Source organism: Pantherophis guttatus, chromosome 1, assembly GCF_059756535.1.
Source record: "Pantherophis guttatus breed Tessera chromosome 1, ASM5975653v1, whole genome shotgun sequence".
In the NCBI taxonomy this organism is placed as follows: Eukaryota; Metazoa; Chordata; class Lepidosauria; order Squamata; family Colubridae; genus Pantherophis; species Pantherophis guttatus.
In genome coordinates, this window is record NC_142063.1 from 281,676,956 (window position 1) to 281,703,922 (window position 26,967).

The 26,967-nt window shown below is 36.5% G+C and overlaps 2 protein-coding genes across 4 annotated transcripts in view; both read right to left on the reverse strand.

Moving 5' to 3' along the window:
* Positions 1–875, reverse strand: part of LOC117671920 (kinesin-like protein KIF28) — a 38,415-nt gene extending 37,540 nt beyond the window's left edge. The window contains exon 1 of the mRNA XM_087883015.1: positions 628–875. Within this exon, the coding sequence (XP_087739141.1) occupies positions 628–783 (156 nt within the window). The 5' untranslated portion in view covers positions 784–875. The remainder of the gene's footprint in view (positions 1–627) is intronic.
* Positions 876–2,033: 1,158 nt separating this feature from the next.
* AHCTF1 (AT-hook containing transcription factor 1) overlaps positions 2,034–26,967 on the reverse strand; it is a 50,227-nt gene continuing 25,293 nt past the window's right edge. For all 3 annotated transcript variants that reach the window (XM_034428197.3, XM_034428196.3, XM_034428198.3), the window contains exons 16-36: positions 26,796–26,900; positions 24,733–24,826; positions 24,050–24,173; positions 23,757–23,813; positions 22,893–23,039; positions 21,310–21,494; positions 20,976–21,120; positions 20,733–20,864; positions 19,717–19,858; positions 19,032–19,182; positions 18,130–18,234; positions 16,422–16,626; positions 16,100–16,297; positions 14,108–14,522; positions 12,296–12,413; positions 11,201–11,307; positions 8,564–8,739; positions 5,807–7,850; positions 4,171–4,304; positions 3,680–3,783; positions 2,034–3,107 (exon numbers count right to left, since the gene is read on the reverse strand). In XM_034428197.3, coding sequence (XP_034284088.2) covers positions 2,903–3,107; positions 3,680–3,783; positions 4,171–4,304; positions 5,807–7,850; positions 8,564–8,739; positions 11,201–11,307; positions 12,296–12,413; positions 14,108–14,522; positions 16,100–16,297; positions 16,422–16,626; positions 18,130–18,234; positions 19,032–19,182; positions 19,717–19,858; positions 20,733–20,864; positions 20,976–21,120; positions 21,310–21,494; positions 22,893–23,039; positions 23,757–23,813; positions 24,050–24,173; positions 24,733–24,826; positions 26,796–26,900 — 5,093 coding nt within the window. In that variant the 3' untranslated portion in view covers positions 2,034–2,902. The remainder of the gene's footprint in view (positions 3,108–3,679; positions 3,784–4,170; positions 4,305–5,806; positions 7,851–8,563; positions 8,740–11,200; positions 11,308–12,295; positions 12,414–14,107; positions 14,523–16,099; positions 16,298–16,421; positions 16,627–18,129; positions 18,235–19,031; positions 19,183–19,716; positions 19,859–20,732; positions 20,865–20,975; positions 21,121–21,309; positions 21,495–22,892; positions 23,040–23,756; positions 23,814–24,049; positions 24,174–24,732; positions 24,827–26,795; positions 26,901–26,967) is intronic.

Below are 26,967 nucleotides of genomic sequence, written 5' to 3' on the forward strand. Positions count from 1 at the left end.
TCCATATTAATGTCCAAATTGCACGGCTATGTTCTAGGCAATGAGGACTTTGAACATGTTAAACATGGCAGTCCAAGAAAAGAATGTTAACAAGACTTGAATTGGGAAACTCATATTTTTATTCAATTTAGATTGCAATCTAATATCCACCTACTCTGTTCCTCCTAGAATTGGCTGGTTTACCTCTTCTGTCAACTAAGGAGGAACTCAATTATGAAACGAAAAATTTGAAGTTGGATCCTACACTTCCGTGTTTCTCAGTTTCTACAGCTGCTGGGAAAACACAGCCTTAGGAAGCTGATAATAAAATGGTAGGAAGCGCTGGAAGAACCAAAATCCACCTGCTTCAACATTCCCAACCTGAAAAATTTACTTAAACCAGTTTGAGGGTTGAATTAAATTTAAATTTCCTTCTAATGGTTAGAGAGGGAAAGGGTTTTTGATTAAATCACAAAGTATAAAAATAACTGCAATCACTTACTTTTGCACTAAAACTTTGCTATGACTGGACGTGTGGATTATCAGGCTTACCTAGTGGCTAGTCTGTGCAATCTATTTTTGTCATCACAACCGATGATGGAATATTTATATTTTTTTCTCAATAGAAAATATTAAAGTACTTTTTACCTGCCCAGCATATCTGCTGTTTGGTCCAGATGAAACAAGCTTGCTATCTTTGTCCTTTAAAAATCCACTGTGTGACCAATATGCCAGGTCAAATGTAAAGGACTTTACATGACTTGGATTTTTAGGATCATGTATGCTTGTCGTGCTGGAATTCATAGAAATCACACATCTGCTGCCTGCATCTTTCTCTCTCTGTTGAAGTTATAGTCAGTTTAAATCCATTAAAATTCAAATTGCTAATTTGATCTTTTTTCAGTTTAGACTATAGCATATATATTTGCGTTTTGGAAGAAGCTGATTAATTTTTTTGAAACATAGTTTTTATTAAAAACTTTAAATACAATAGTAAAAACCAGTACAAACTCTTAGTTTCCCTGGTTATGTGGGATATTGTCTTAAACGGAAGATTTCTATTGCTTTTAGAATAAGAAAAATTACAGCAGGTAAAGAAAACATGCTTTTAATGCTCTCCTCACATGTGTGGGAATTGTCTCTAAACTTGAAATCCTTGCTAGCATCTGTGGAACCTCTGGGCTTGCCAGCTGAATGTCTGATTAAATAACACCCGTTATTTTACTTTATTTTAAAAGTTTTGTTAGGAATAAATGGGCAATCAAAATCAGATTTACAGCTGCTTATTGTATTCCACCTCAAGGGCCTAAAGTTTCCAAGGCAGAACACATTTGCAAATGTAACGAAACCACCTATCAAGCATTTATCGACTCAGGCAAAAATGCCTGAAAAGTGAAGCTAGGCCTGGTACCACCAGCAAGGGTTAGTCTATTTAACTTGGGTAGTATAAACATCATGACCAAGTTTCACTTTGTCTCCCCATTTAACACATTATTTTCTGAGTGCTGCTGCCATTACCAGACCCAAATTTCTACTCAAGTTCCCCATTTTTTGCCTTTTGTCCATCTCTCTTCTCTACAACACAAATAACCCAATGACATAAAAACAATAGACTGCACAAAACGAACAACTAACCTGGTTAAAAGGTCTGACACGTACTGCTACTTTCACACGGTCAGAGTTTGGCATCTTAAACTCTTCAAGGAATTAAAATACAGTATCCAGGCACCAGTTATATCCAGAACACTGCTAGGATAAAAATTTTTAAAAGATGGTCTGGAGCACAACTACCTGGTGCTTTATACCTAATACATTATTGATCTCTTCACTTGTTACCTGTATAAGGTAACTGATAAATTATTTCTAAGCGGAGCTCCATTAGATTAGGTTGACTGTTACTGTGTATTGGTTTCCAAATATACACCTGAATGTTGGTAAACTTACATAAAATTCTATTTGAATTATTTATGCTTTATTTTTCTCTTAAACTATAATTTCAATTCAGCCTTTTTACATCTTTTTTGTGCTGCAATGATAGATCGAATACTACGGAAGAGTATTTCCAGACAAATTTTATTTTAGCAAAATTGTGGTAACATTTCTCTAGTAACCACAAAATCTATAAAACATGCATCATCTCAAAATATCAAATTTGAACTAAATTTAAGTAGGTGAAATCCCTGAAATGCTGTCCCTTGTTGAATACTTGTGACAATATAAATACCATGAATGTTAAGAACCTTCTGCTGATCAAGTTAAAAAAAAAAAGCATTTGAGGTGAGATTTTGATTTCTAAATCAAAGAGCAGCTTTCCCAAGTTAAAACAAATACAAAAAAATATTGCACAGCTTCAGTACAATGGTTTACATTCTGACTTCTTCAATTAAATACATGTTGAATAAAGAGAACAAGGTTTTATTTATGATGGATAACTCCTAGTATTAATTCCCATGAGGTCAACGTATTTTCTAAAAATTCTAAAAGTGTGAAATTTTAATTTTAAAAAAATGTATAAGATCAAACTTTTTTTAAAAAAAGAATGCTGGTCTCCCATCAGAGAGGCATCAACAGTGGAAAGTCGTAATTAAAATCCCCTTTGGGTCATTTGCATTCTGCAACCATATTATTCTCTTCCAAAATGTAGTGGACAATAATCATTAAGTATACATTTTTATTTAACATTCCTAAAATATTTATTTACATATTATATAAATGTACGAAGTATATTATAAAATAGAAAACTGCATTGACTGAAGAAATCACACTCCATACGGAGTTACTTATTGAAGATCTTTAGTTCTCTGAAAATTTACAATAATTTATATAAATTATCTTCCAAATTAGATGATTTTTTTTCTTAATATTCCACACAAATGTGATGACTTTAAAAATATTGGTGTACATCACACATTTTTAAAAGCAGTTATAGCATCTTCTTCCGTACAACTGGCTTTGGGTAGCTAGACAGTCTCTTCTCCTTCCTACGCACAGTTTTTTGAACAGCTTTTTCTGTTTTGTCCACAGAATCTCCTTGCTTTTGTTTGGTTTCATCTGCAGGGGTGGCAAAGGGTGAAATGAACTTGATTTCCATTGCTGGGGGTGACCAACTACTTTCTTTCCCTAAGATTCTGTAAGAAAAGAGAGCATTTTACAATTTAAGTATATCTGAAAACACAGTAACAAATCAAGTTCAGAATTCACACTGCAATAAGTAAATATTAAATGTATCAATGGGCCATCTTTCATACACACTAATTTTGAAATATATTTTTTTCATATATACTATTTTTGAAGCAGGATAGGAAGAATATTGATCTATGGTGTTAATGAAGACTCCTGAGAATACAGTGAAAAGCCAAGAAAACAAACAAAAAAGCCAAGATTATTTATCAAATCATCCAGAATTCATTCTTGTCACAAATGATCAAGTTCAAATTATCCTCTTTGGATACATTATATAGAGTCATCAGCTCTCTTGAAAAGATTCTAATTATGAAAAAGATGGCAAGAAAGAAAAAAGAGGACAATAAACAGCAAGGAGGATGGACTCGATTATAATGGTGAGGACTGTTCCACTGAAATAACAGGTTAGGAATAGATTGTCATGGAAAAAATGTATGTGGTCTCTAGCAGCTTAAAAGGTTTTAACGTGACATAATCATTTTTTAAACAACACTTTAGGAAAGAAATCATTACATACTTTCTTGTTTTTGTTGTTTTTGACCTTGTAGTTCTGCTTTTAATATTTTGCTTTTCTAAAGTCTCTACTGAAACAGCATGCTTTTCTTCTTTAACCGGTAATTCCTAAGGACAAATAATATTAAAAAGGCAAAACAGGAAGGCATTGTCTCTATCCCCCAGCTTTTAAAAGTTTACTTTAAATCCAAAATAGATAAATCCCACAAGACCCTTAGTGATACAAGATAAACAAAATGAAAGATATCTTCCAACTATTTGTTGAAGATGACCAACTGTTAGCAAATTGAAAAATCATAAATAGTGCTTTGGAATTATTGTCATACTGAAAGTGAATATTAGAGGGCTAGGAACTAGACATCCAATGAATGGTCTGCTATAGTAAAATGATACAATGAGCAGTAAGTTAACAGAATTTAGTTATCAAGTTTGTCTACTGAACAAGAAATATAAGAACATTTGAATATATACAGAAGAAATGACCAAATTACTTACCAGATCTTCCACAATCCTTGAAATACTGGACACCTGTTTTTTCCTGGACCTCAGAACAGGGGGTGAGAACACAAACTGAGAAGCCAAATCTGTATCTACACCTTTGAATTGAACAGGTGTCACTGTTTTTTCACCTAAAAGCAGAAACCATAAACTGACTTTGGAAATAAACATTTGAGGCACACAACTTCAACTACAATCCTGCATCCAGCAGTTTATCATGTGAGCCAACTACAAGGGTCCATATTTAGCTGTCCCAGGATTTGTTCAATGGAACAGAAAAAAATTAAACCCTGGACACTGTAATACTTTTTTTATAACTCATTCTTGCATAGGTCCCATTTGAACTGAAAACCAAAGGATGGCATCTTATTGCTATCAAGAGTAGTCTGTCAGCAAATTAAGCCAAACCATATTTCCTAAGTAGAAAATTAATACTGGGAGGAGTGATTAATTTCCCCCCTCCCCAACTACCACTGATGCTTTGTAGGCTCTTAGAACTATTTTATATTTCAGAAAAACGTTAGCCTTCATGTTTTCTCAGCTTAGCTTAGAAGCACTCTTCCTTCAGTTTATCCCTCTCCCATCAGGTTACCTCTCTCTTCATTCACAAAAAAAAAAAAGAGGGTTGGTCAATGGAAAAGACAACAAAACCTGACAAAAAGAATCAAGAGGCATAAAGTCTCTTAAATTCAATCCTTCCTTTTTTCTTAACACTGAATTTGGGGTGTGTGGAGGTTTTGGTTAGGACTCTTCCCCCCTCCCGTTCCGGAAACATCACATCTGGAATTTGTTAACTGGGTGGCTCTTTTTGATCAATTTAATTTTTTCACCATCCCAAATTTATTTAAATCAGCACCCTACTTTCTGTACCAGATATTATTATGTTGACAAGAAAAAAATCAAGACAGCATGCCTGTCTTTGGTGCGACGGTTCTTCATAGGTTTGTGTAATTTTTCTATTCGAATTCTGGATCTCTACCATTAGTAAATGTATCAACAATCACAATCACATTTTTATTCACTGCATATGCTTAAGAAGCAAATACAGGTAGCCCTCAACGTATGACCACAATTGAGCCAAAAATTTATGTTGCAAAGTGAAAAAATTGTTAAGTGAATTTTGCCCCCGTTTACGACTTTTCTTGCTACATTAGTTAAGTGAACCATTGCAGTTATTAAATTAGTTGCAGTTATTAACAATTGTTAAGGGATTCTGATTTCCCCATTGACTTTGCTTGTCAGAAAGTCGCAAAAGGTGACCCTGGGATACTGCAACTGTCATAAATGTAAGTTAGTTGTCAAACATCCGAATGTAAATCATGTCACCATAAGAGATGCTGCAACGGTCATAACTGTGAAAAATGGTCATAGGTCATTAAGTGAACTGTGTAAGTCAAGGACTACCTGCACAATTTCTGTGAATTTCCTCTCCCCAAGTCCTTTTAGCCACACCATAAATTACTTTCCTGCAGGACTGTATTTGGAAAAGGCATGATCTGTTTTCAGCAGAAAACATTTTTATATGTATGTAACTGATATCATGCAGCACTCTTTCTAGACCTGCATCAACCCTCATGCAGAGCAGACAATTTGATTATCCTATACAGAATTTCTGAAGCAAAATTTCAAGTACCTTTAGTTTTTTCTGTGAGTTTAGTAAGAGGAGGAGAAAAATAGAAGGTTTCATTTATATCCAGGGAAAGTGACTGTTTTACTTTCTTTGGGGTAAACCTTGTCCTCTTAATGCTACTAGCATGGTGTGTCAAAGTTTCTTCTATTTTGCCAAGCCTCAGCCTGGCCACATCTGTAGTCTCTGATTCCACTTCATTATCGGTTGCTAGCAGCAAATGTTCTTCCTCTCTACTTGTCTCTGAGACAGAAGGCAACCTAGTCTTCTTTCTAATACTAGTTACCCTAGCCCGCCTGTTTTCAGACTTCTTTTCTGAACCTACTGCCTCACTTGGCTGGATAACACATTCTTTTAGGTTAGACTTTTCTATATCTGTTTTCTCTACACTTCGAGATGTCACTCTTGAGGATCTTCTCTTTGGGGTTTCCATTATAGATGTTTCTAGAGAACATCCCGAGGTTGTAGACAGATGTATAGCCCCACTCCTAGTATTGTGCTTATGGACTGAGGATGCAGCATCTGGAGAAGACAACAGAGACAAGTCCAGTTGTGATTCTGCCGAAACATTCAAAGAACTTTTTCTTGGTCTACCTCTTTTACGACGTGGTGGTTCAATAAGTGATGATTCAATAAGACCACCTTCTTGATCAGAAACTGATTCTGATGTACCTATTCTTTGTATTCTCTTCTGTTCCGATAGCTGTGATTCATTTGGTTGCATGTCATGTTTAAAAGATGTTTCTGGCAGACTGGCCTTTCTACTTCTACTCTTTTGAACTGGACTAGGTGATGGTAGCTTCTCAGATGTGGTTTCTCCCCGAGTTACTACTTTCAATACGCCATGCTTTCTTCTCCTTCCTCTTTTTGGTGATATGGACAGCTGCTTTCCTTGAGGTTCTACCTCCTGATCTGAAATTACATTTTCTGCAAGTTGCAAGGCGATAGCTTTTAGTTTTGTTGCACTTTTAGGAGTGACTGTCATTTGTATTGTATGATCAATAATAAACTGATTACTATTTTGATTTCCTACTACACTTCTTGTAATTCTAGGAGTCCTCTGGCGAGCAGAAGGTAGATCACTATGTGGATGCTCATAACGTTTTGACACACTTTTGTTTGGTTTTCTAATTCCACTCCTTGTGGTAACAGTTGCCAGAAATGTCGGTGAAACAGGATGAACATTTTCTGAGATTTCTAACTCACTCTTCATTTCCTTCACATCTCCGATGGGAAAATCAGGAATTTGGAGAATCTGCTGTTCTTGAGGTTCTTCAGAATTATATGGTAGATTTTCAGAAATGTCCGTTGTCTTCTTTGCTCGCCTAGCACTTCTCCTTAGAGTGGGAGTTGCCAATATAGTTGGTTTATTTTTCTTTGTCAGTGATTGTTCATTATGTGAGATATTTAGACTTTGGTTTGCCTGATCTGTTGAACTTATACCAGGCATCAAATTTTCAATTCTATTTAAATCTACATCATTATTTGTGTCATGAACATTTTGAATAGGACCCTGGGATAAATTTAATACTTTCTTGCTTATGCTTTCATGAAAAGATTGTTCTATTATCTCAGCTGAAAATTCTTTACTTCTTGTGTCTTTGATTACATCTAACAGATTTTCAGCAATAGCCATTTGAATTGGTTCAGGTACATAAGGTAATACTTCAGCAGTATTCTGTGGTATCTCATTACTAGTTACTGTGGACACAGAATTTGTAGTTAGTTCTTGGTTGTTGCTTCTATCCCGAGATTCTAGGCTAGCTGGTTTCAGAGAAGTATGCACACTTGTAGAATCTTCCACCTCAGTTTCGTCATCACCTTCTAATATTAAAGAAAAATTATTGTGACACAGCAGAAGTTCTCCATCTCTTTCAGTAAATGAAGATTCATCAGCATCTTTTTCAAGCAATTCACATGTAACTTGTTGTTCTACACTGTCACAGTGATACTGAAATTTGAGATTGCTTGAGGAACACCGTTCATTGTATGGGATTTCTTCTTCTGTAGCTTCTGAAACTTGTATCTCATGTTTTCCGTCTTCTATCAGCTAAAATAGAAAACACATAAGTTGAATTCCATTACACAGTATTTTTCAAGAAATATAATAGCCATGAATAAATGTTCTTCAAAATTTCAGATTTTCTGAAGTTATACTTCATTGGCTAATTCAGCAACCCATGCATTGGTTTGCAAAGTAACCCCAGCAAAAATGTTCAAAAGGAAATTGCAGACTCTGGCTTCCCAAATCTATTGGAAGTTATTGCTTCCTATTTATAATGATCAGGAAAGTGTTTTTTAATCATTGTATGCATATACACCATGGTTGCCTCCTTTTTTCTTTCCTAGTATTTTTCCCTAGAGGTGCGGGATCTAATTTTTTATCTACATTTTATTGCAACAGGAACTGACTGCTTGGCTTGTCGCCAGAGTCTGATGTCATGGACCGATAGAGTGACTGGTCCAAAGTCACCCAGCTGGCTTTCATGCCTAAGGTAGGACTAGAACTCACAATCTCCTGGTTTCTAGCCTAATGCCTTAACTACAAGACCTACTGGCTTGTCATCCATGGTTATACTGGATGTTATTGCATTCCTTTTTTATTGGTACTTTAAGAGACATAGATTATACAATTGGATCTCAATTGTTTATATATAAAAATCTTTAGGAAGAAATTTTGGGACCCATACTGGTAACATAGGATTAAGTGTGATGCCAGTTTTCTAACCATGTAGTAGTTCTATAAAAAAGAAGTTAACTTACATCCACTTTTTGATTTTCAGAGTCAATATTAGGCAATGTTTTTTCTTGCAGGACTATAAGATGTTCCTCTTGGATTGTTTTTTCCAATTCACCTTCATCTATTGCTTCTCTTTCTTCCAGCTCATTTTTTGAATGGATACTGGCAATGTCTTCACTATCAGGAATACTGATGACAGCTGAAAAAGTGATTTTCTGACATTATTTGATTTTATTGTTTTTGAATTAAATCTTTACTGATAAATACTATGATTAGATCCTTTAACCATATTTTTCATCTTTCCTTTATAGAAATGTAATAATCAAGTTTGTTCTTGCCCTTTATACATCATTAATGCTAATATTAAACTATTTCTCTTCAAGGGATAAGCAGAATGAATATTTATTGTGTGAATATTCATCCAATAGCAAGTGGTATTGAAGAATTTGTTCCACCCTGTAATCACATCTTTTTCAAAAATGAACGTTAGCCCTCTTTTAACTCTTTGCATCAAGATTACAATGACCTACCAGCATTGTTGTCTAATTTTTGTCTGTTCATACAAGTTTCACAAGTCTGCACACATATAGCAAAGCTTTGGGTATTTTTAATCAGCTTCCTTCAAGATATAGGTACAGGCTCTCGGTGGAGCATAGATGCAATAACTTTCTATAACACATCTGGGTAATTTAAAATGCAGATTAATACGGTTAGCTTTTGAGTGGTTTTCCATAAAAAAAATGGAAGAAAATATTTTCACTCAGTAGTTTATACTTGCAAAGTCTCACCTTTTCAGGAGATTGTACAAGTATTAAATTTTCATGCTAAAAAAAATCTAAGACCTACTAATATAATTCCAAGTTTATAAAGTTATAGTTTCAATTTTAATTTTAATAATAAACACTCAATTCTAAGTAACTGATGTTGAAAAGAACTACAGACTGAAGAAGCAGTTCAGTGAAAAATGAAATTAACCAAAATCCTTACTAAATTGCAGCGATTATCATGACTATAAGTGGGACTGGAATCTCAGTAGTTCAGCGAACTGGGTATTCATGGAAACTCACGTGACTGTTTTGCTCAACAATCACAATCCCAACACTTTCAGTTGCAATCAGTAAGAGATCTCCTGGGTGATCTCCTGGGTCACAAGGCAGATGGAAGAGCTGCCTGCCAAAGGATTTCAGCATAGTGCAGCTCTTTCAGCCAGCCCAGGCAGACAAAAAGGAGTCCTCTTAGCAAATGACAGCAGAGAAGATTGTAAATGGTAGTTACATGATCGCCGGGTGCTTGGCAAACAGATGAAAGTGTGAACAGGATGCCAAGCACCCAGAATGCAATCATGAGATCACAGGAAGGTGGTGGAATGTTTTGCAATGGCCAGAAGTGCTTCACAGGCTATAAAGCAACTTTTCCAAGCCCATCATAATTTCAGACTGATTAAATGACTGGTTGTAATTTTTGGACAATCTGTATAACTAATTTCTTCACTCAAATATAATCTATATCTGGATTCTCATGTACAAATAATTGAAAGAGCTAACTGGCCAATACTTCATTAGCTCACGTACTGCAAAACTGAAAGCTTTTAATAGTGTGAAAAATCACTAGATTTTATTTTTGACTCAGTAGATTCAAAATCTCTTGTGAGTAAAATAAAATAAAATAAAATAAATAAAATAAAGTAGTAAGAGTATCATGGTATGCAATTCAGTATAAACATATTTTTCATCCTTTCATTTTTACCATTTAGGTCGTGGTGAGAACTACAAAGTTAATAGCAGGAGTGCTACTGATACTGGCACCGAGTATGCTGTGGATTGCTCTTGCACAGAGTGGTCAGGAACAACAAAGCAGAAGAAATTCCAGGACCCCCATTGTAAGAAGGAAATACTAAACCTCTGAAGTCACCTAGTTGTTGAAGACCTCATGTGGGGTCTCCCTACAGCCTGAGGTGCCCTAGGAAGGCAAAGGAGCACGATCATAATAGCCAGGCCCGTTAGGAGCTGACAAGAAGTGGGGAATGCAGCCCTGTGACAGTGCCTTAGAACTGCTACCCAATCCCAAGCATGCAACATTTTCTTTCTAAGGGAGGGTTCATAGTATCTGATATCAGCAAGCGCACAATTATTCCTACACACACCTGTGTTTGAGGTGCCATCTTTTGGTCTGCGATACTGGCAAATTCTCCTTTCAGCTTTATTTTTACATGCAGTAAAATGGACAAACAAAACTGCTAATTTCTTCAGCAATATTTTTTGTTAGCTTACTCTTTCTTAAAATCTTGCTGTGCTACCAAAAATGTTTTGAAAGGCTGTGTTTGGCCAATGGAGTTTAAGATCCCTCATCTAAATTATGCAACAGCAGTGTAGGATCTGAACAGCATGAACAGAGAAATTAATGATAGAAACAATTAAAATACTTCTCTGAGTTATCTGTTTGCATTAATAATTGAAATAATAAATACTAAAAAAGCTAATTTAAAAAAAGTTATTATCAAGATATAAATGTTCAGGTTAACAGATTTTAGACATGTACATGGAAAGCCAATCTTGAAAATACAGTAATATGATTCCAGCATTTTATATCTCCTGAAAGAAGATATGAAAAGAACCACTTCATACTGCTTGTTCCATTTATTTGTTTTACAAAATACCTACATTCTCCATCTGCTCCTTCCACCTTTTGAACTTGGCTGTTTGTTTCAGCAAGGAATCTGTTGTCTTCCAACAATGGTAGCATGCTGGATTCTAGGGGATTAGTTGCACTATACAAAAACAGAAACAGGTACATGCATATAAAGGGCCATTCTTTTTAAGATTCTAAAAAAGATAAAACTTTAAAAAATGTTTTTTTTTTGTATACTATTAATAGTCAAGCACAACTATTTAATTATATTTCAAGTAGTACACAAAAAAACCAGCCTGGCCCTATTGCATAGAAATTGTAAACCCATTGCTATTGTGCCGATGAGCTAGCAAGAAATGTAATGGTATCAGGGAACTCAAGCAACAGTCCCAGAAGTGGATATGCTCCTTCAAGGAAAAAGCAAGCTCATTCAGAGCAAGCTGACTCCCAGTCCTGGAGTTTGGCTACTATTCTGACCCAGCTCTCCAAACATGACAAATCCTCTGAAGTTAACTCAAAGATTTCTTTATTAGGAGCGCCATCAGCCCTGGCAAAAAGTTTCTCTCTCACCGCAGGCTAACAAGTCTGTCCGGCCAGATGATGAATAGTTGTCTGCCACATCTATTTATCTCCGACCCCTCTTTTATCCTCAGAGCTAGGGTGGGGCTTTGCTAGCAGTGGTGGCTCTTTCTTCCCAAGGATCGGCCCACAGATTTCCACTGCTCTCCTCTTCTCTGCCTTCTGCGCATCTGTGCATCAGGTACTGGACCCAGCTGTTCCTCCTCTTCCTCATCAGCCACCTCCAGACCTGGGGGCTGTTGACTCTTTATCTGAGGGCTGACGGCCGGCCCAGGCTCTGTCTCTCTCACTGCCAGCTCCATTCCCTCTTCCCCCTCGGAGCTTTCAGGTTGCCTTGATGCTGACCCTGACTCCCACACCTCCTCCTCCTGATTTGGCTGCTGAAGAGGCCGGCGGCTGACAGGCCACAACAACTACCTACTAGAAAATAGTATTCAATTCTATCTGGATAAATCATAATCATGAAAGATAAGAAAGTGGAATTTAAATTTAAATTTTAAAGCAAACTACCTCATCTAAAATTTTGAAATTATACAGGACATATTTACCATTCATTAGAAGGCAAAAAGCAGACTATAGTGTCTTGGTCAATCTTCAAATGATCCTTTGGAAATGCTTCATTCTCAGGAAATGAGCCACATTTATTGTCATCCTTTTTATCGGATTCTATGGACAGTAAAAGTTAAAAATACTGTATCCTCAATAATGTTATTTTTCCACAAATACTAATTCATTTTTTTTAAGGCATAAATCTACCTCCCATTTTCCAAGCCACAGAAGCTCACATAATACTGGTGGAACTTAATGTTCTTACTCAAGTTACAACAAAAAATGAATGGAAGTCAAAATGTTTACCTTGGCTTAGCTGACAAACCCCATCCTTAATTGCTATTGACCCTTCCAAAACCTCAGGAACATGCAATATATCAAGATTGAATTGGCTCTAAAAGACTGAGGCCCAAATATATGACCAACCGTGCTGAATTTATAGTTCAGCTGGGCTATGCTTACTGGTTTCTAGTCCAATACTCCATATTCAATTTAGTAAGCATAAAATTTGTATGGCGGTTAGAGCTGCATTTGATTTTTCAAAGCTGCACTGAGGATTGCATCCCAAGTAATAGATGTGGGGCCAAATTATTTTAAATGTAAAGATGATTAGAATTCATATATTCATTTTCATTAAATTAATAGATCAAAATAATATTTTTAAAAATTTGGTTTTAACCTCACCTTGAAATAAACTTTGAAGAAAGCAGGAACAATATACAGCTGTGTCACTGCTTTTGTCTTCTTCAGCATTTCAATGGTTTATTGTGGGTCTAAACCCAGAAATTGTAAACCATGGGATTATAATTTAGCATCATGTATGACCTACTTTTTAATAAACTATGGTTGTGTTTTAGCACAATACATAGTTCAATCAGCCTAGAGAAAATTCTGTGCGTGCCAAATATTTTACCGAGAGTTTGATCTATTATACACAGAAGTGACCTCTTTTTGCTATGATGTGTGGATAATAATGCTGTATCAAATTAAAATATTGTTTGTTCTCCAAAGAGGACAACATATTCATACCTATCAACATAGGTGATCTACTATCATGGGACGCTGAAATGGCTAATATTATTTGATTTTATTAATAACTTTTTATCTTAATAAACACAACAAAAGGCTCTTAGTTTCTCTGCACAATTCCAGGAGAAATATTTTTATTTATAGTTCACAATAACAGAAGAGTTGTATAGTGCATTTCAGATGTTTTGAGAGAAAGGGAGGAAAACCATACCAGAGGTCTTTTGCTATTACTGAAAATTCTTTTTCTTAACCCTCATCTACTATTGTGGCCCAGTATTTTAAACAACTTGCTTTAAATCGAAGTACTACATGATGCAATGGTGGGATACAACACATTCCCTGATTTTCATATACCTTCTACTGGTATAAATTATTAGGAGCCTGAGTGTTCCTTCCTAGGCCCCCTTCCCTCTTTTCAGACACAACAGTGTCTTTTTTTAAAGTTTAGATCCATCTGAATTCCCCAGGCAATACTGCTCTCAACATTTATAAAATTATAGTTTTCTATTTGATATGACATTGATTCAGACTTTTCTGCCTTCCCGAATACCAAGAGTGTAAGGATCATCAGCTTACTACCGAGTATTTTGTTCCACCTTCAAATGTTCAAATCATAGATAACAGAAACAAATGTAAGACATATATCTTCTGTTCGGAACACCAGTTTTACCAGTGTTCAAAAACCAGAGAAAAATCATATGGGATCTGTTCTGATTCAATATGACCATCCGTCTTAGCTCCTTTCCATCATACCTGTGGATAATCAATATCATTATACATACCAGCTGATTGGTCTATATTTGCAGATGTTTGCTGTTCCATTACAGGTTCATTTCTTATTTCAATTACTTCTCTCTCACTTGATTCTGGTAAGTCTTCAATTTCTTCCGAGGAAATAGCAGTTTGTTGAGAGTCCATGAAATTACTGTTTCCAAAGTCAACTGATTTTGCATCATGACATTCTAAAGTAATGTATGCTGGTTTCACACCAGTGTCATTAATTTCTTTGGAGTCTTTAGTTTCATTCAATTGATCACTTGTTATGCGCTCTGATGATTGGTCTCTTTCTTCAAGCTCTTCTTGAAAGCTGTAACCTGAAATGGAGGAAGTCTCTCTATTCTTAACCCAATTTTCTTCCATTTGAGCTTCAAGAATATATTCAGATGTATTTGCATTGTTTATTTCATGATCGGTTTCCTAATAAGAAAAGGAAAAGAAAAAAAATTCAATAAAAGAAAATCTGACTATACAACATGAGATCCAGAGTACTTCACTATGCACAATGTAGATTATAATAAAAAAAAATGACTGACTGACTAGATATGTGTGGCTTATTTGCATACGTTGAATGAGAGTTAATAAGTAAATTACAATTTATTTAAAGGTGATTTTAACTGCTGATTTTAACATGGAACTCTGTGTCATGTGAACATATTGCTTAGTGACGGCAAACCTGGCAGCTGCTCCTCATATATTTAACCACCTGTCCAGATGTTCAGGTGGTTAAATATATTAGTAGCACTGGGGCTCTACAGGTGGTTAGGGGAAGCTCTGGGAGGACTAGCACAGGCTACACACAAGTTGGGGTATTGCTGAAGTGAGATTGGGGGGGGGGAGGGGACAGAACAGAGAGAAAGAATATGCTATGCTCAAGGTTTTCTCAGTGCCCTGCAGCTCTGGGGTTGCAAGGGACCCAAGCTGCAGCAAGAAGCCCTTTACAGTTCAAAGCCCAGTCCAGCAGAACAGTGTGATGGGGCCTCTTGGGTACACTGGGAAACCACAGTCACCTCAGCCCAGTCCCAGCTGCCCTTACCACGCTGCCCTGCAGTCTTTTGTCACCCTGCTTTTATGCTCCTGTTGCTGACGAGCCGTAACCAGCCTGGCCCATTGTGAGGCTGCTGCTGGCCATCTTAGTCCTTCTTTCCAGAGTCTTGTGAGGAAGCTGCTGAGCAGCTGGAAACTCTGGAAAGAAACCCTGGCCTGCAACTGCCTTGCAAAGGGCCAGATTAAGCATGCTTGCTCAGCAGTGGGGGGGAAAAAGATGACAAAGGTCAGCTAGAGTGACAGCGGCTGCAAAATTCAGGGAGACAAAAGAGCATGGATGGAGATGAGATACATGGGGGGAATTGAAGCGCCCCTATAATTTAATCGCAGGCAGGCTGTCAAGTGCCTGAATTTTGATCAAGTGATTGTGGGTGCATTGCAACAGCTGTAATTTTTGGGACTGGCCTTATGTGCCCTTGTACAGCACACTGTAACTTCTAACAGTTGCTGAAGAATGGTCATGACTCAAGAACTATCTGGATGTCAAGGGGGAATGGGGATGTTTGTTATTTCCTGTTGTATTTTTATCTCCTTTATCTCAGCCAACTCCTATTTAGTTTTTCCCAAAGCAACAAAGATTCTGTACAGGATAATTATTCCCAAAGCACATACAGCTCCAATTCCTGGGCAAATTACATGTATTAGATGTTTATACAATGGGCTCTATGCTCATATCCCTATCAGAAATTGCAGATCTGAAATGAATTCACTTTCTCTACTCTATATTCCACAGGATAAAACACCTCTCCGTTTATTTATTCTTTTCTCTGTCTTGCTGTCTTGCTGTCTTTTGTACCGGCTAGATTTTGATTTATATTTTTTCTATGTGAGCTGCCAAGACTCAGATTGATTGCAGTGATATAGAAATGTTTAATAAATAAAGATGACAACAGCAGAGTCCTACCTAGAACTCTTTTGTGTTTAATTTTTGAGCATTACTGCCAACTTACCGCAGTCCATTGTGAAGTTTTGCTTTCTTCCATAAATGATATCTTTGTTTCTTTTGCACGCAGAGGGGGTGTAATAGATCTTCCTGGAGATGCAGTTGGAGTTGCTAAAGGAGTAGTACGAACACTGGATCTCAATATTGACTGAGGAGTAAAACCAGGGAAGACTGAGGATGATGTGGATGCCAAAGCTTTAGCTCTCTAGGAGAGGACAAAACATCTTAAAAATGTGTAATCTAAAGGTCCGACTTTATAGAAAGTCATCATTACTTCACTTTTCAGCCTCAGAAATACAGGTTTCTGCAACCTACAAAAATCTATATACCTTGACAACAGGAGGTGTTTCCAATAATTTTAATTCTGGTGCTCTTGCAATGTTCTTGGGCAGTAAAGTTCTTATGGAGTATTGAGTACTGGAATGCAGTGGGCTAGAAAATCTGCCAGAAGCAGAAACTTCTGGTGACTTCAGCTGGCTTCTTCTCAAAGGTGGTGAATCAAGAGAAATAGGTTGGATCATCAAGTCAAGCAATCTGTAAATATTTCAAGGTTTTTAAAACATTAAGCTGCTTTGTATTACACTTACTCTGATGAAGGCACTTTTCAAGCAGTCATTTGAAAGAATGCAAGTTACCCAAGCATGGAGAATACGCATTACTTTAATTTTTAAATACCATCAAACATTTAATTCTTAATTGCATTATATAACACCCCTGGTCTGACAATTGGATGTGTATTTGCTAAGAAATTCCCGATATATACAGCCCGCATTTGTCTTTGACTGCCTTATTGATGGGCTAAATCTTTTTATAGGCAATTTTGGTAATAAAGCATCAGAATATGGGTAGTCCTCGAATTATGCTGGCAAATGGAATCAGGACTGCAACTCCTAAATGATGCAGTTATAAAGCTTGACATCACATTGTTTAGTAATAGCAATCCCAGGAGTCCCTGCTGCCAGCATAGTTCCAGGATTGTGTGCGTTGTTAAGTGGCAAGAGGGGGAAGTCCCAAATAAGGAGTTGAAGGGGGATGAAGGGTGCCATAGGTAAATGCTAAGGAGTGTGGGTGGACTAGCAAGGACAGGTGGGCAGGTTTTGGGAAGCACGGATGGGCTAGCACCTCAGTGGACAAGGGCAGAGAAGTGTGAGCAGATCAGAAAAGGCAGCAAGTCCTGGGAAACATCAGCAGACCAGCAAGGACATTATAAAGGTACTTGAAAGCCTGGCTGATCAAGGTGTGGGTGCTACAGAGTATGAGACGATCTCTGGGGTCTCACACCCTGTGGTGGGATTCCTCAGGAGAAAAAGTGGCAGGATTGACTTATAAGAACGACCTGTGACCTTCTCTGATGGCTTTTTCCCATTGACTTTGCTTGAGAGAAGTCAGCATGGAAGGTGGCAGATGAGATTGTGACAGCGACTCACTGCAAGGTCATAACCATACACTGGGCAATCAAGCCCTTGGATTGCAATCACACTACCACAAGGATGCTGGGATTGCTGCAACTTCATGAACCGGTACTTTTTCAGCATCATTGTAATTTTGAACAATTACTGAGCAAGTCAAGAACTACCTGTGCTATGTCAGAAATCACAATTTTTGGAATAGACACTATATACAGTTTCTTAAGGAAGAGCCTTACATCCCACGAGCCTCTGTATTAGGACAATACAGGCCAAAATTCGTGAGAATGCAAGCCTCTCCTGATTGACCAAGCAAGTTTGGCTTGGCTGCTGTAGTCAATCAGTGTTTTAGAGTTCTGTTCTACTACTCTACCAGGCAGTGAGTTCTAAAATGAACACTTTGTTTTGTTTAGCAGCTGTCTTCTTAGATACAAAAAACAGATTAACAGACTAGGCTTATGTGCTCCCACAATATGATGACTGGGTCAACAGAGAAGTTATTGTGTTGTGAGAATAGGGTCACATGATAAGTAATCCAATTTAATGACTCTTAGTAGTAAGAAAGTAAAAGCCAAACATTGGTAGTGGATTTCCTAGTGGATTTCTCTCTGATAATTTTTTTTCTTTTTACCTGGAACGTTTTCTTAAAGATTTAGTAATCGGTGTCCCAATAAATGGATCTGGTAACTGCCTATCAGGGCAGGGCTCCAACACAGATGATTGTTCTTCAGGTCCACTTTTGAGAAAAAAACCAGAAGCCAAAGAAAGAGAGATAAATAATTTTGTGCATCAAAATATTACTTTCTTCAAAAGGAGAAAGTGGATAAATTGCATAATTCTTGCTGCCTCCATCACACATTTAGAAAATTATTGGTATCTTCAGCCCTTGAGTATTAGTCCTTATTTTCTAAGTCAATGTTGCTACCAATTTAAAACCCACCACTAAACTACTGAAGTAATATCAGAGTAACAGAATGAAGACTGAAAACAATTTCTCTGTAGTGTTAGGAACAGGCAACAGATATCACAACAATATCCTAATACAGGATGCTGCTGTCTTCGATATCATGGGAAGATGTCTTGCCAATTTCTCAAAAGTGACTCTTTCATTTCTCTATGCAGGAGAAGTCTGAAAGAAAATGGTATTGTCCATACAGGGGAAAAAGGAGGGCTCTGGTTCTTTATTTTGCTGTATAGAGAAAATGGGCAAAAGTGTCAAAAAAAGAGAGCACCAATGTTCTTTGTCTTACTTTGAACAGAGTTATTTCAAATGCCCTTGCAGGATTGTAAATGGAATCTATGGGCTATCCAAATTAGTTGTTGGCGCCTTCACTAGAGAAGGCACATGGGTGTTGCAACAGTTCTCTGACTGCAGAGGCTCAGCAGGATACTGCAAGCAGAGTTCATGCCAACTTGGAGAGTGTTAGGACTGGGAATGCCCTATAAAATTGATATACTAATCTTTTGGCTGGATTATGCCCATGGGCTGAAGTTTCTCCATCCCTATGCCTGGATAGCGGAATAAATACTTACGTATCATTCTGATGTGACTTGCTTTTCTGTTCACTTCCTGCCCACACTTCTCCAATTTTGGACAATACATTACTGATGAAAGTTGCTTTTGTAATTACATTTCCAGTAGCAATTCGTTTTGCAACTGTTGATAATGGTTTTGGTCTTAAAACTAAAAAGAAAAACAAATCAAGTAAAGACAGAAATTAAAAAATAATATTCTTAAAATTGGTTTGAAAAAGTGGTAAAAGAATCCATCTATGTTAAAATTGAACACCACTCCCTCAGCAGAGGGGAAGGAATATGACACCACCTATCTCCAGTACAAGGCAGCCCTTTCAACAGTTCCAAGAAGATTCCACAAACAATCGCACCCTGATTCACATGACACTGAAAGGCACAGATAAACCCCCAGGTACCTCATCAACTCAGAGTGCTAACAACTAGATGACTGCAAAAAAGTATAATCCTTCCTCCCCCACACCGCATCCTATCAGAACCTATCCTTTCTTCCCCCCATCAGAACTGAGGAAGCTTCTTGAATGAGAAACGAAATGTTTTCTTCTTCTTCCTCAAGGATAAAACAGTCCAGTTGCCTTTTGAAGGAAAAAAATATCTTTGAGACAACTATGACCTGGCTGAGTGAGAATTTCCACAGACATTCTTAAAATAGATTTCTGCAATTTTCATTGAATGAGAAACTTACTTTCCCGCCGTAGTGAAGATGGCAAATGGTAAGGCCTGGCTCGCTCTATAGCTAGCTTCTTTTGAACTCGAGGCAGAACTTTGCCATAATGGTCTAATATGGAATTTCTGGCAACTGATCTCTCTCTCCATTGAGGATCATTCTATTTAAGAATAAAAAGAATTCTGAATGAAAAATGCACTAAAACAGCTGAAAGACAACTGAAGTTTACCTCCCCCCCCCCTTATGTCACCCCTTTAAGGCAATTATAAACCACGTACATACATTTGAACAAGATCAGTTACAGACCAAGTGGATCTGACCATTAGTAAATTCTGATGCCAAGTCAATAGTATAAATAAGAATGTATAAAATGTTCTATGCATAAACCTTCCCATGCACGAAACAGATAAGTTTCAGGCAGGCAGTCTGGACTGAAGCATGCAATTGATCTGGATATGGACTCAAAATAACATGCTGCCTTGGAGAGTGATTTCTGCATTGATGTATTTTGGAAGTAGAGATAATAAACAGCCAAGAAATCACTAAGAGTGACCAAAGAGGGAGGGGAAAAGAAACTGCAAGGAAAAGGGATAGAGATGTGTTGAAGAGGCTCTATTTGGCCAATAACAGCAGACAAGGGGAAACAGGGAAAGGAAAAGCTGCTGGGAAAATCAGTGGACAGACCAGGATAAATACAAAGAGGAAGATGAAAGAAGAAACAACATGCACCAGCCATAACCTATTCTTTTTGCAAGATCTTATCAGGTAGTCTAGACCAGAAACCCAAAATCAAATTAATACTATATTTATTGCAAAATTACAGTCACAAAATCCTGCCATTCTGCTTCCCCCTCCTTTCCTTTCTTTATGTTCCAGAGAATCAGGGAGAGCCAGTTCTGAGATGCTCCCCCCACTCCCATTTCCTGCTTTGGACTCATTCAGTTAACTTTAGCTTGGAGCAACGAATTTTCACAACAGTAACTTTAGAAAATAATCCTAATTTCTCCCATGTACTCCCAAATGTTATGATTTACCATGAGATTAATCTTCAAAGACTGATTCAGCTGCAGGGCAGGAATGTAGTTGGCCCTCTGGAGGTGATGAACTAAAAGAAACTCATGATTGTTGATACCAGTACTTGTCTGTAAAAACTTCTCTAGACACTCCTATAGGAGATAAACAGGCACATATAATGCCATTGTATTAATGAATCATCCACTGCTTTTTTTTTTTTTTTTTAATATTACTCTTTAGATTTTATTTTTGTTCTGGCTTACTTGTTCAGTTTCTGTGAATGGTAATTTTAGTAAATCTTCCATCAGTCCAAATTCCTGACAGATTTCATAAACATGTTTGAGCATCTCTTCGACCTTTAATTGGCTAGAATTTTGCCGCAACACATTCCAAGCTTCTACCATGCAACTGAAATTAAATTCAGAATTAGAATTCTGGCAGATCTTTCTGCTTCAGGAAAAAAAACCGATATTAAAAACTGTTAATATCATACGCTTTTGATTAAAAAAAATAGTAATTTTGATAGATTTTTTCTTTGACAATCATTTTTCTTTATGAATTAATCACAGTATTACAAAAGATAAAGATGTGCTTTACCTGTTATATAGCAAGACAGTAATGTGGAGTGCAACTTCAGTGCTACTTATCATTGAAGGTTTCATCATCTGTATATATCGAAGGGCTCGCTTGTGCTCTCCTTGACACATCAAAGCTTGAATGATCCGCATGTGTTGCCAAGGCAATTTGATTGTAGCTGGATGAAACAGATAAGACAGAGAATTCTGCAAAAGTGCAAGGTTATAATTAGAATAGAAATTTATATATATAAAAGTCAAATACCACTCATTCATCACGAAATCTCCAGAATGGTAAAGCCTACAAACCTGAAATTTGGCACATATATTCCTCCTGGCTTCTAGGTGCTTGCTAAGAAAGGATTTTTCGAAATGACCATCAGATCATCAGTATTTCATATACAGTATTATATTCATATGCTCTGATGCTAAGGAGTTAAGACGTTCTACTCCCCCTCCCTACCTGAAAGGAACTCTGTCCCAACTGCCAGTTGCCTTATATTAACACGCTCTGATGCTACCCCTTCGCTAAACCAGGCGTGGGCATGGCCAGCGTGTGACTCATCTGGCCTGCGGGCTGGGATATCCTACTCCCCCTCTATTCCAACTGCCAGTTGCCTTATATTAACATGTTCTGATGCTAAGGAGGTAGACATTCTACTCCCCCTCCCCACCTGAAAAGAACTCTGTTCCAACTGCCAGTTGCCTTATATTAACACGCTCTGATGCTACCCCTTCGTTAAACCAGGCATGGCCAGTGCATGACTCATCCGGCCTGTGGGCTGGGACATTCTACTCCCCCTCCCCCCATTGCAGCTGCCAGTTGCCTTATATTAACACACTCTGATGCTACAGAGTTACACATTCTACATTAGGTTTCAGGCTTTAAGTATCAATTTATCACGCCCGATCACATAGTTTCATAGCGAAGCTAGTAAAACAAATGAATAATCTAAACTAGTATTTTCTCTGATAAGTGTGTGTGTGTGTGTGTGTGTGTTTGTATAGTATTTTGTACTTCTATTCCAAGTTTGTATTATCCAGATTGCCAATTTTAATTTCTTCTTGTTGTATATGTTACCTTCAGCAAGACTTTTAGCATATTTTAATTTAATATTGCCTCCAATAGTGCCACCAATTTAGATATTTCTAAAAGCAAACTTATTATTTACAGTTTGAGGGAAACCTACTCTACTGCACTTTCTCAAGAAGCACTGAAAACATATAGAACAGAATAACAGAGTTGGAAGGGACCTTGGAGGTCTTCTAGTCCAACCCCCTGCTTAGGCAGGAAACCCTACACCACTTCAGACAAATGGTTATCCAACATCTTCTTAAAAACTTCCAGTGTTGGAGCATTCACAATGACTGGAGGCAAGTTGTTCCACTGATTAATTGTTCTGTCAGGAATTTTTTCCCTAGTTCTAAATTGTTTCTCTCCTTGATTAGTTTCCACCCATTGCTTCTTGTCCTACCCTCAGGTGCTTTGGAGAATAGCTTGAGTCCCTCTTCTTTGTGGCAGCCCCTGAGATATTTGGGGTATATAAACCAAGAGGTAAAATATAAATCTGATAATAAATAACGGAATTGCTACTTTATACTGACCTCATAGTCATTATGATCCAAACACCAAAAACCTTGAATTAGGTTAACCAGACCTATTGGGACTGCAAAAGCTGTTGGGAAAGAATCCACTGAAGTATCAGTTCTGTTTGGGCAAGAATGCATGATATCCAGTAATAAATAAATTGTCTGATTAGCTTATTAAGGTTAGCCAAGAGTTATGCTTTTTATGAAATAATAGAACATTCCTATTTTATAAATATATTTTGCTACAATTTTGTAAAATTGTACTAACAATATTAAAACTTATATAACCTCAATCTTTAATGCAAACAAATTCAGAAGCCACTTAACACTTGAAATTTTGAATTACTGAAATAACGAAAGAACTTGGTCTCCCCAAGCCTCTCTATAGCTTCACATTAGGGGCCTGCAAAATATTTCATCTGAACTATTCTGAGTCAAAACTATGACTATGATACACAAAAGACTCTTTAAAACATGCTAGAAGTGTCTTTAATTCAAAACAGGTTTGTCCTGTTTAAAACAATTCCTGCTCTACATACAACTGTGATGCTTCATGATGTTTTGTGATACTTTATCCTTGCGAAAGTACAAGGATAAACTGTATTAATTGTGCTCTATTTTGGGCCTAAAGAATAACAGATGTCTCAACCGGATATGCAAATGTGGAGAGACCTACAAAGAAGCAGACTTATAAATTGCAAACTCTCCTGGGCTCAATATTCTATTATCAACTCCAATAATATCTATGTTTTCATTTATTCTGTCAATGTTGGACAGAAATGATAATGGAAAATGCTAAGCTTTAAAAGAAAAATTTTAAAACTTTGAAAATGAAATGTGCTGTAGCCATTGTCATATTTTATGTTTCTGAAAGGATACAATTGCATGCTTGTAGAGTTCTTCAGTGTTTTCTAACAAGTAGAGATCAAGCAGTGCCTATAATAAGAACACACATACACTAAATCAACTATTCTAATTATTCAAATACAACAAATATTTTAAAAAATTCTTCATTACTGGCAATTTCCTGGACAAATCCATGCACTTTTCAGACTTTCAGAAATCACCCAGGTGGCTTTTTGCCTAAGGCAGCACTAGAATCCAGTCTCCCAGTTATTTCCTACTGTCTTAAACCACTACATAAAACTGGCTGTTTTATTCATGTTACTTACATGTAATGTTGGAGGAGGATACTTTCCAGTCCCCCCATCATCTCTCTGCCACAACTTCACAACTGAATCACCTAACTGGGAAATCATGCCATCAATCATCAAACAATCAGGATTCCATTTCCCCCTATAACAGGAAGGCAGGCATTTAATTTCCTATTGTTAAAAGCAAGTTTAAAAAGGCTATTTAGTCACAAATCATGCAATTTAAATTTCTCTTCCTTCAAAATTTATTCACAAAAACCCAAAGACTTCAATCAAACATTAAAAGCTAAACAATTTATGTAGAAGCATAAGAAAAAGCTAGTCTCTAAAATCACTTTTTTAAAGAGTGTGGCCACTTATTTGCCACATGCTTTAATAAATCTTATCTAGAAACACGTAACAACTTATAAGGATCCTGAGGAGAACAAGATATTGCTCAGTTATATAAAAACAAGAGAAAAAAAGGAAGGCAGACATTGAAACACCCTCCGCGCCACAAAAAAAGGGGGATAAACAGGCTATTCAAATGCCACCAAGAAAACAACTAGTGACATTTTCTCCCTACCCATTTTTGTTTTATAAACATGCACTCAATAACTTTTTACATAAACCTTGGTGTCCTTTCCCTTGCTACTTGCAAGTTGCTCACAGCTGATAAAATCTTTTTACTGAGACTTAATAATCTTAAAAAAACCTCTTACCTTGACAAACGTTCCAATTTTTGACGACAACTGATATAAAACCGTTGAATATGTTGGTAATTATAGAAAGATTTTGACAAATGCATATCTTCCTCTGCATAAAAAAAAGATGAAAACTCATTTTTAAATGTATCAGGTGCAAAAAAATTCTAGCTGTAGCCAGAATAGAAAAACAGGATTTTCAAATCTGAACTGCTACTGCATGTTTATATTGTTATTTGTGGCAATTCAAAATATTAATTAGACTATAACTGGTCAAATACTAAACATAAGCTTTTCCAATTACATACAAAATGCCCTCAATAGCAAATGAAGACTCTTAAATTTTTGTTTTGGAAAAAGCAGGACCCTTACATTCAAAATTGGTATTACTATAATCTATTAAAAGCTCCAACACTATCAAGCTTTCACATTTTGATAAAATATCCAAAAGAAGAAAAAGACCAAGAAAATTATAGATGAGATATTGGTTCAAAGTATGTTTGTAAGAAATACATCTCCTTCCATAACTGGACTAAAAACTCTGAATTCAATTATTAAAAAATCAATTACTTTAACTATTAATGCCATTCACTATATTATTGTTCAACATGCTCTTCATTAAGAGAATAGGATAAAATTCAATGATAATTGTTTGGTCAATCACTATCACTGACTCTAGTTACAGAGTTAATATAGTTATTATGCAACATAGCTCAACATTCTTGAAAGCAATTGGAAACAAATTTTGTCAGGGAACTGCACAGTCCAAATGGAGTCAGACATTGACATGAACTTATAGTTTTATATAAATAAATCTATACGCATACACACACACACACACACACACACACACACACACACACACACACACACACCCCAAACAAGATAATCAGGCAAAAAGGAGCATCATCAGGTAAATCACAGAGAATCCAGGGCACACAGAAGAAAAAGGCAGGGGGGGGGGGGAAAGGGGGAAACTCTCCCTCCACATCCACAACAACCAATCATAGAGCAGATAGCCTCATGCAAGATCCAGCACTCTTCAACCAATCAGCTATAACTGTTGTTCTGTATCGCTGCACAACCCTAGTGTTCCAGTTACTAAATTTAAATATCTTAACAAACTTTCTCACCCTACAGGTAGCCAATATATTAGAATGAAAATGCAAATCCAGCCAGGCTTCAAAACATTGTAATTGAGAATGCAAGTAAAATGAAAGTTGTATGGAAATACTAATGGCAAAATATTCTCATGCACTAATATATGTTTTGTCTTGATCATGAGTTTAACATTTTAGAAAAATACAGCAAGTGGGAATACTATGACAACTATACTGGCTAATCTCAACGTAGCTGAGAAGTTAAAACACAACTACCTTGCCCGTAATAATTATATTTTGAAGAAATTAAGAAAAATATTAGGAAAGTAGATTTATAATTATTGGTATTACTATGAGGTGTTCATATCTTCACAATGCACAAACCTATTAGCAGTAAAAAGCAATAATGACCCAGTACCCCTGATTAATCCTGTTAATATTTGAAAGCAGATTTTTTTTTTACAAGGAGAGGTTCAAATTCAAGGATCATTCAATTTGCTGCTATTAGTTTTGGTCACTATCAAGAAAATAAAGATCCACCAAGCTATTTTTAATATTCCATAACTAAATGAAAGACTAATAGAAAGATAGAAAGAAAGAAAGAAGGAAGGAAGGAAAATAAAAGTAAAATAAAGTAAAATAAAATAAATAAATAAAAATTTCTGTTTCTCATTCTTGCATCTGGAAAATTAGTTACAAGTTTAAACAGTTGCCTTTAGAAAAAAAGAATAGTTTCAGCAGTTTTGAATCAAAATGAAACATATGTAATAAATAGTGACAGCAAAGATGAAAAGGTTCTAAACAAACTGCAATAAAAAAGCAGATTTTTCTATGAGTTCTAAATATGCATATTTGAAATCTAGATTTTCAGAAATCAACTTTTTCAAAATTATGTTAACTTTTCCATAAGAAATAGACATACACTAGTAATAAAATAGGAAATAGCCTGTTACTGAGATACAACAGCTGAAGGAGACCTACCTAAATTTTCTGGAAGGAGATTGGATCGACAGAACCAGATGACCACTTGTAAATACTGCGAAAGGAGACTGGTTACAACCTGTTTGTTTGTTAGATCTGTAATGCCTTAAAAAAAATGAACACAGACTTGCTTTTTTAAAAAAAATCTTCATGTAACCTTGACAAGATATGA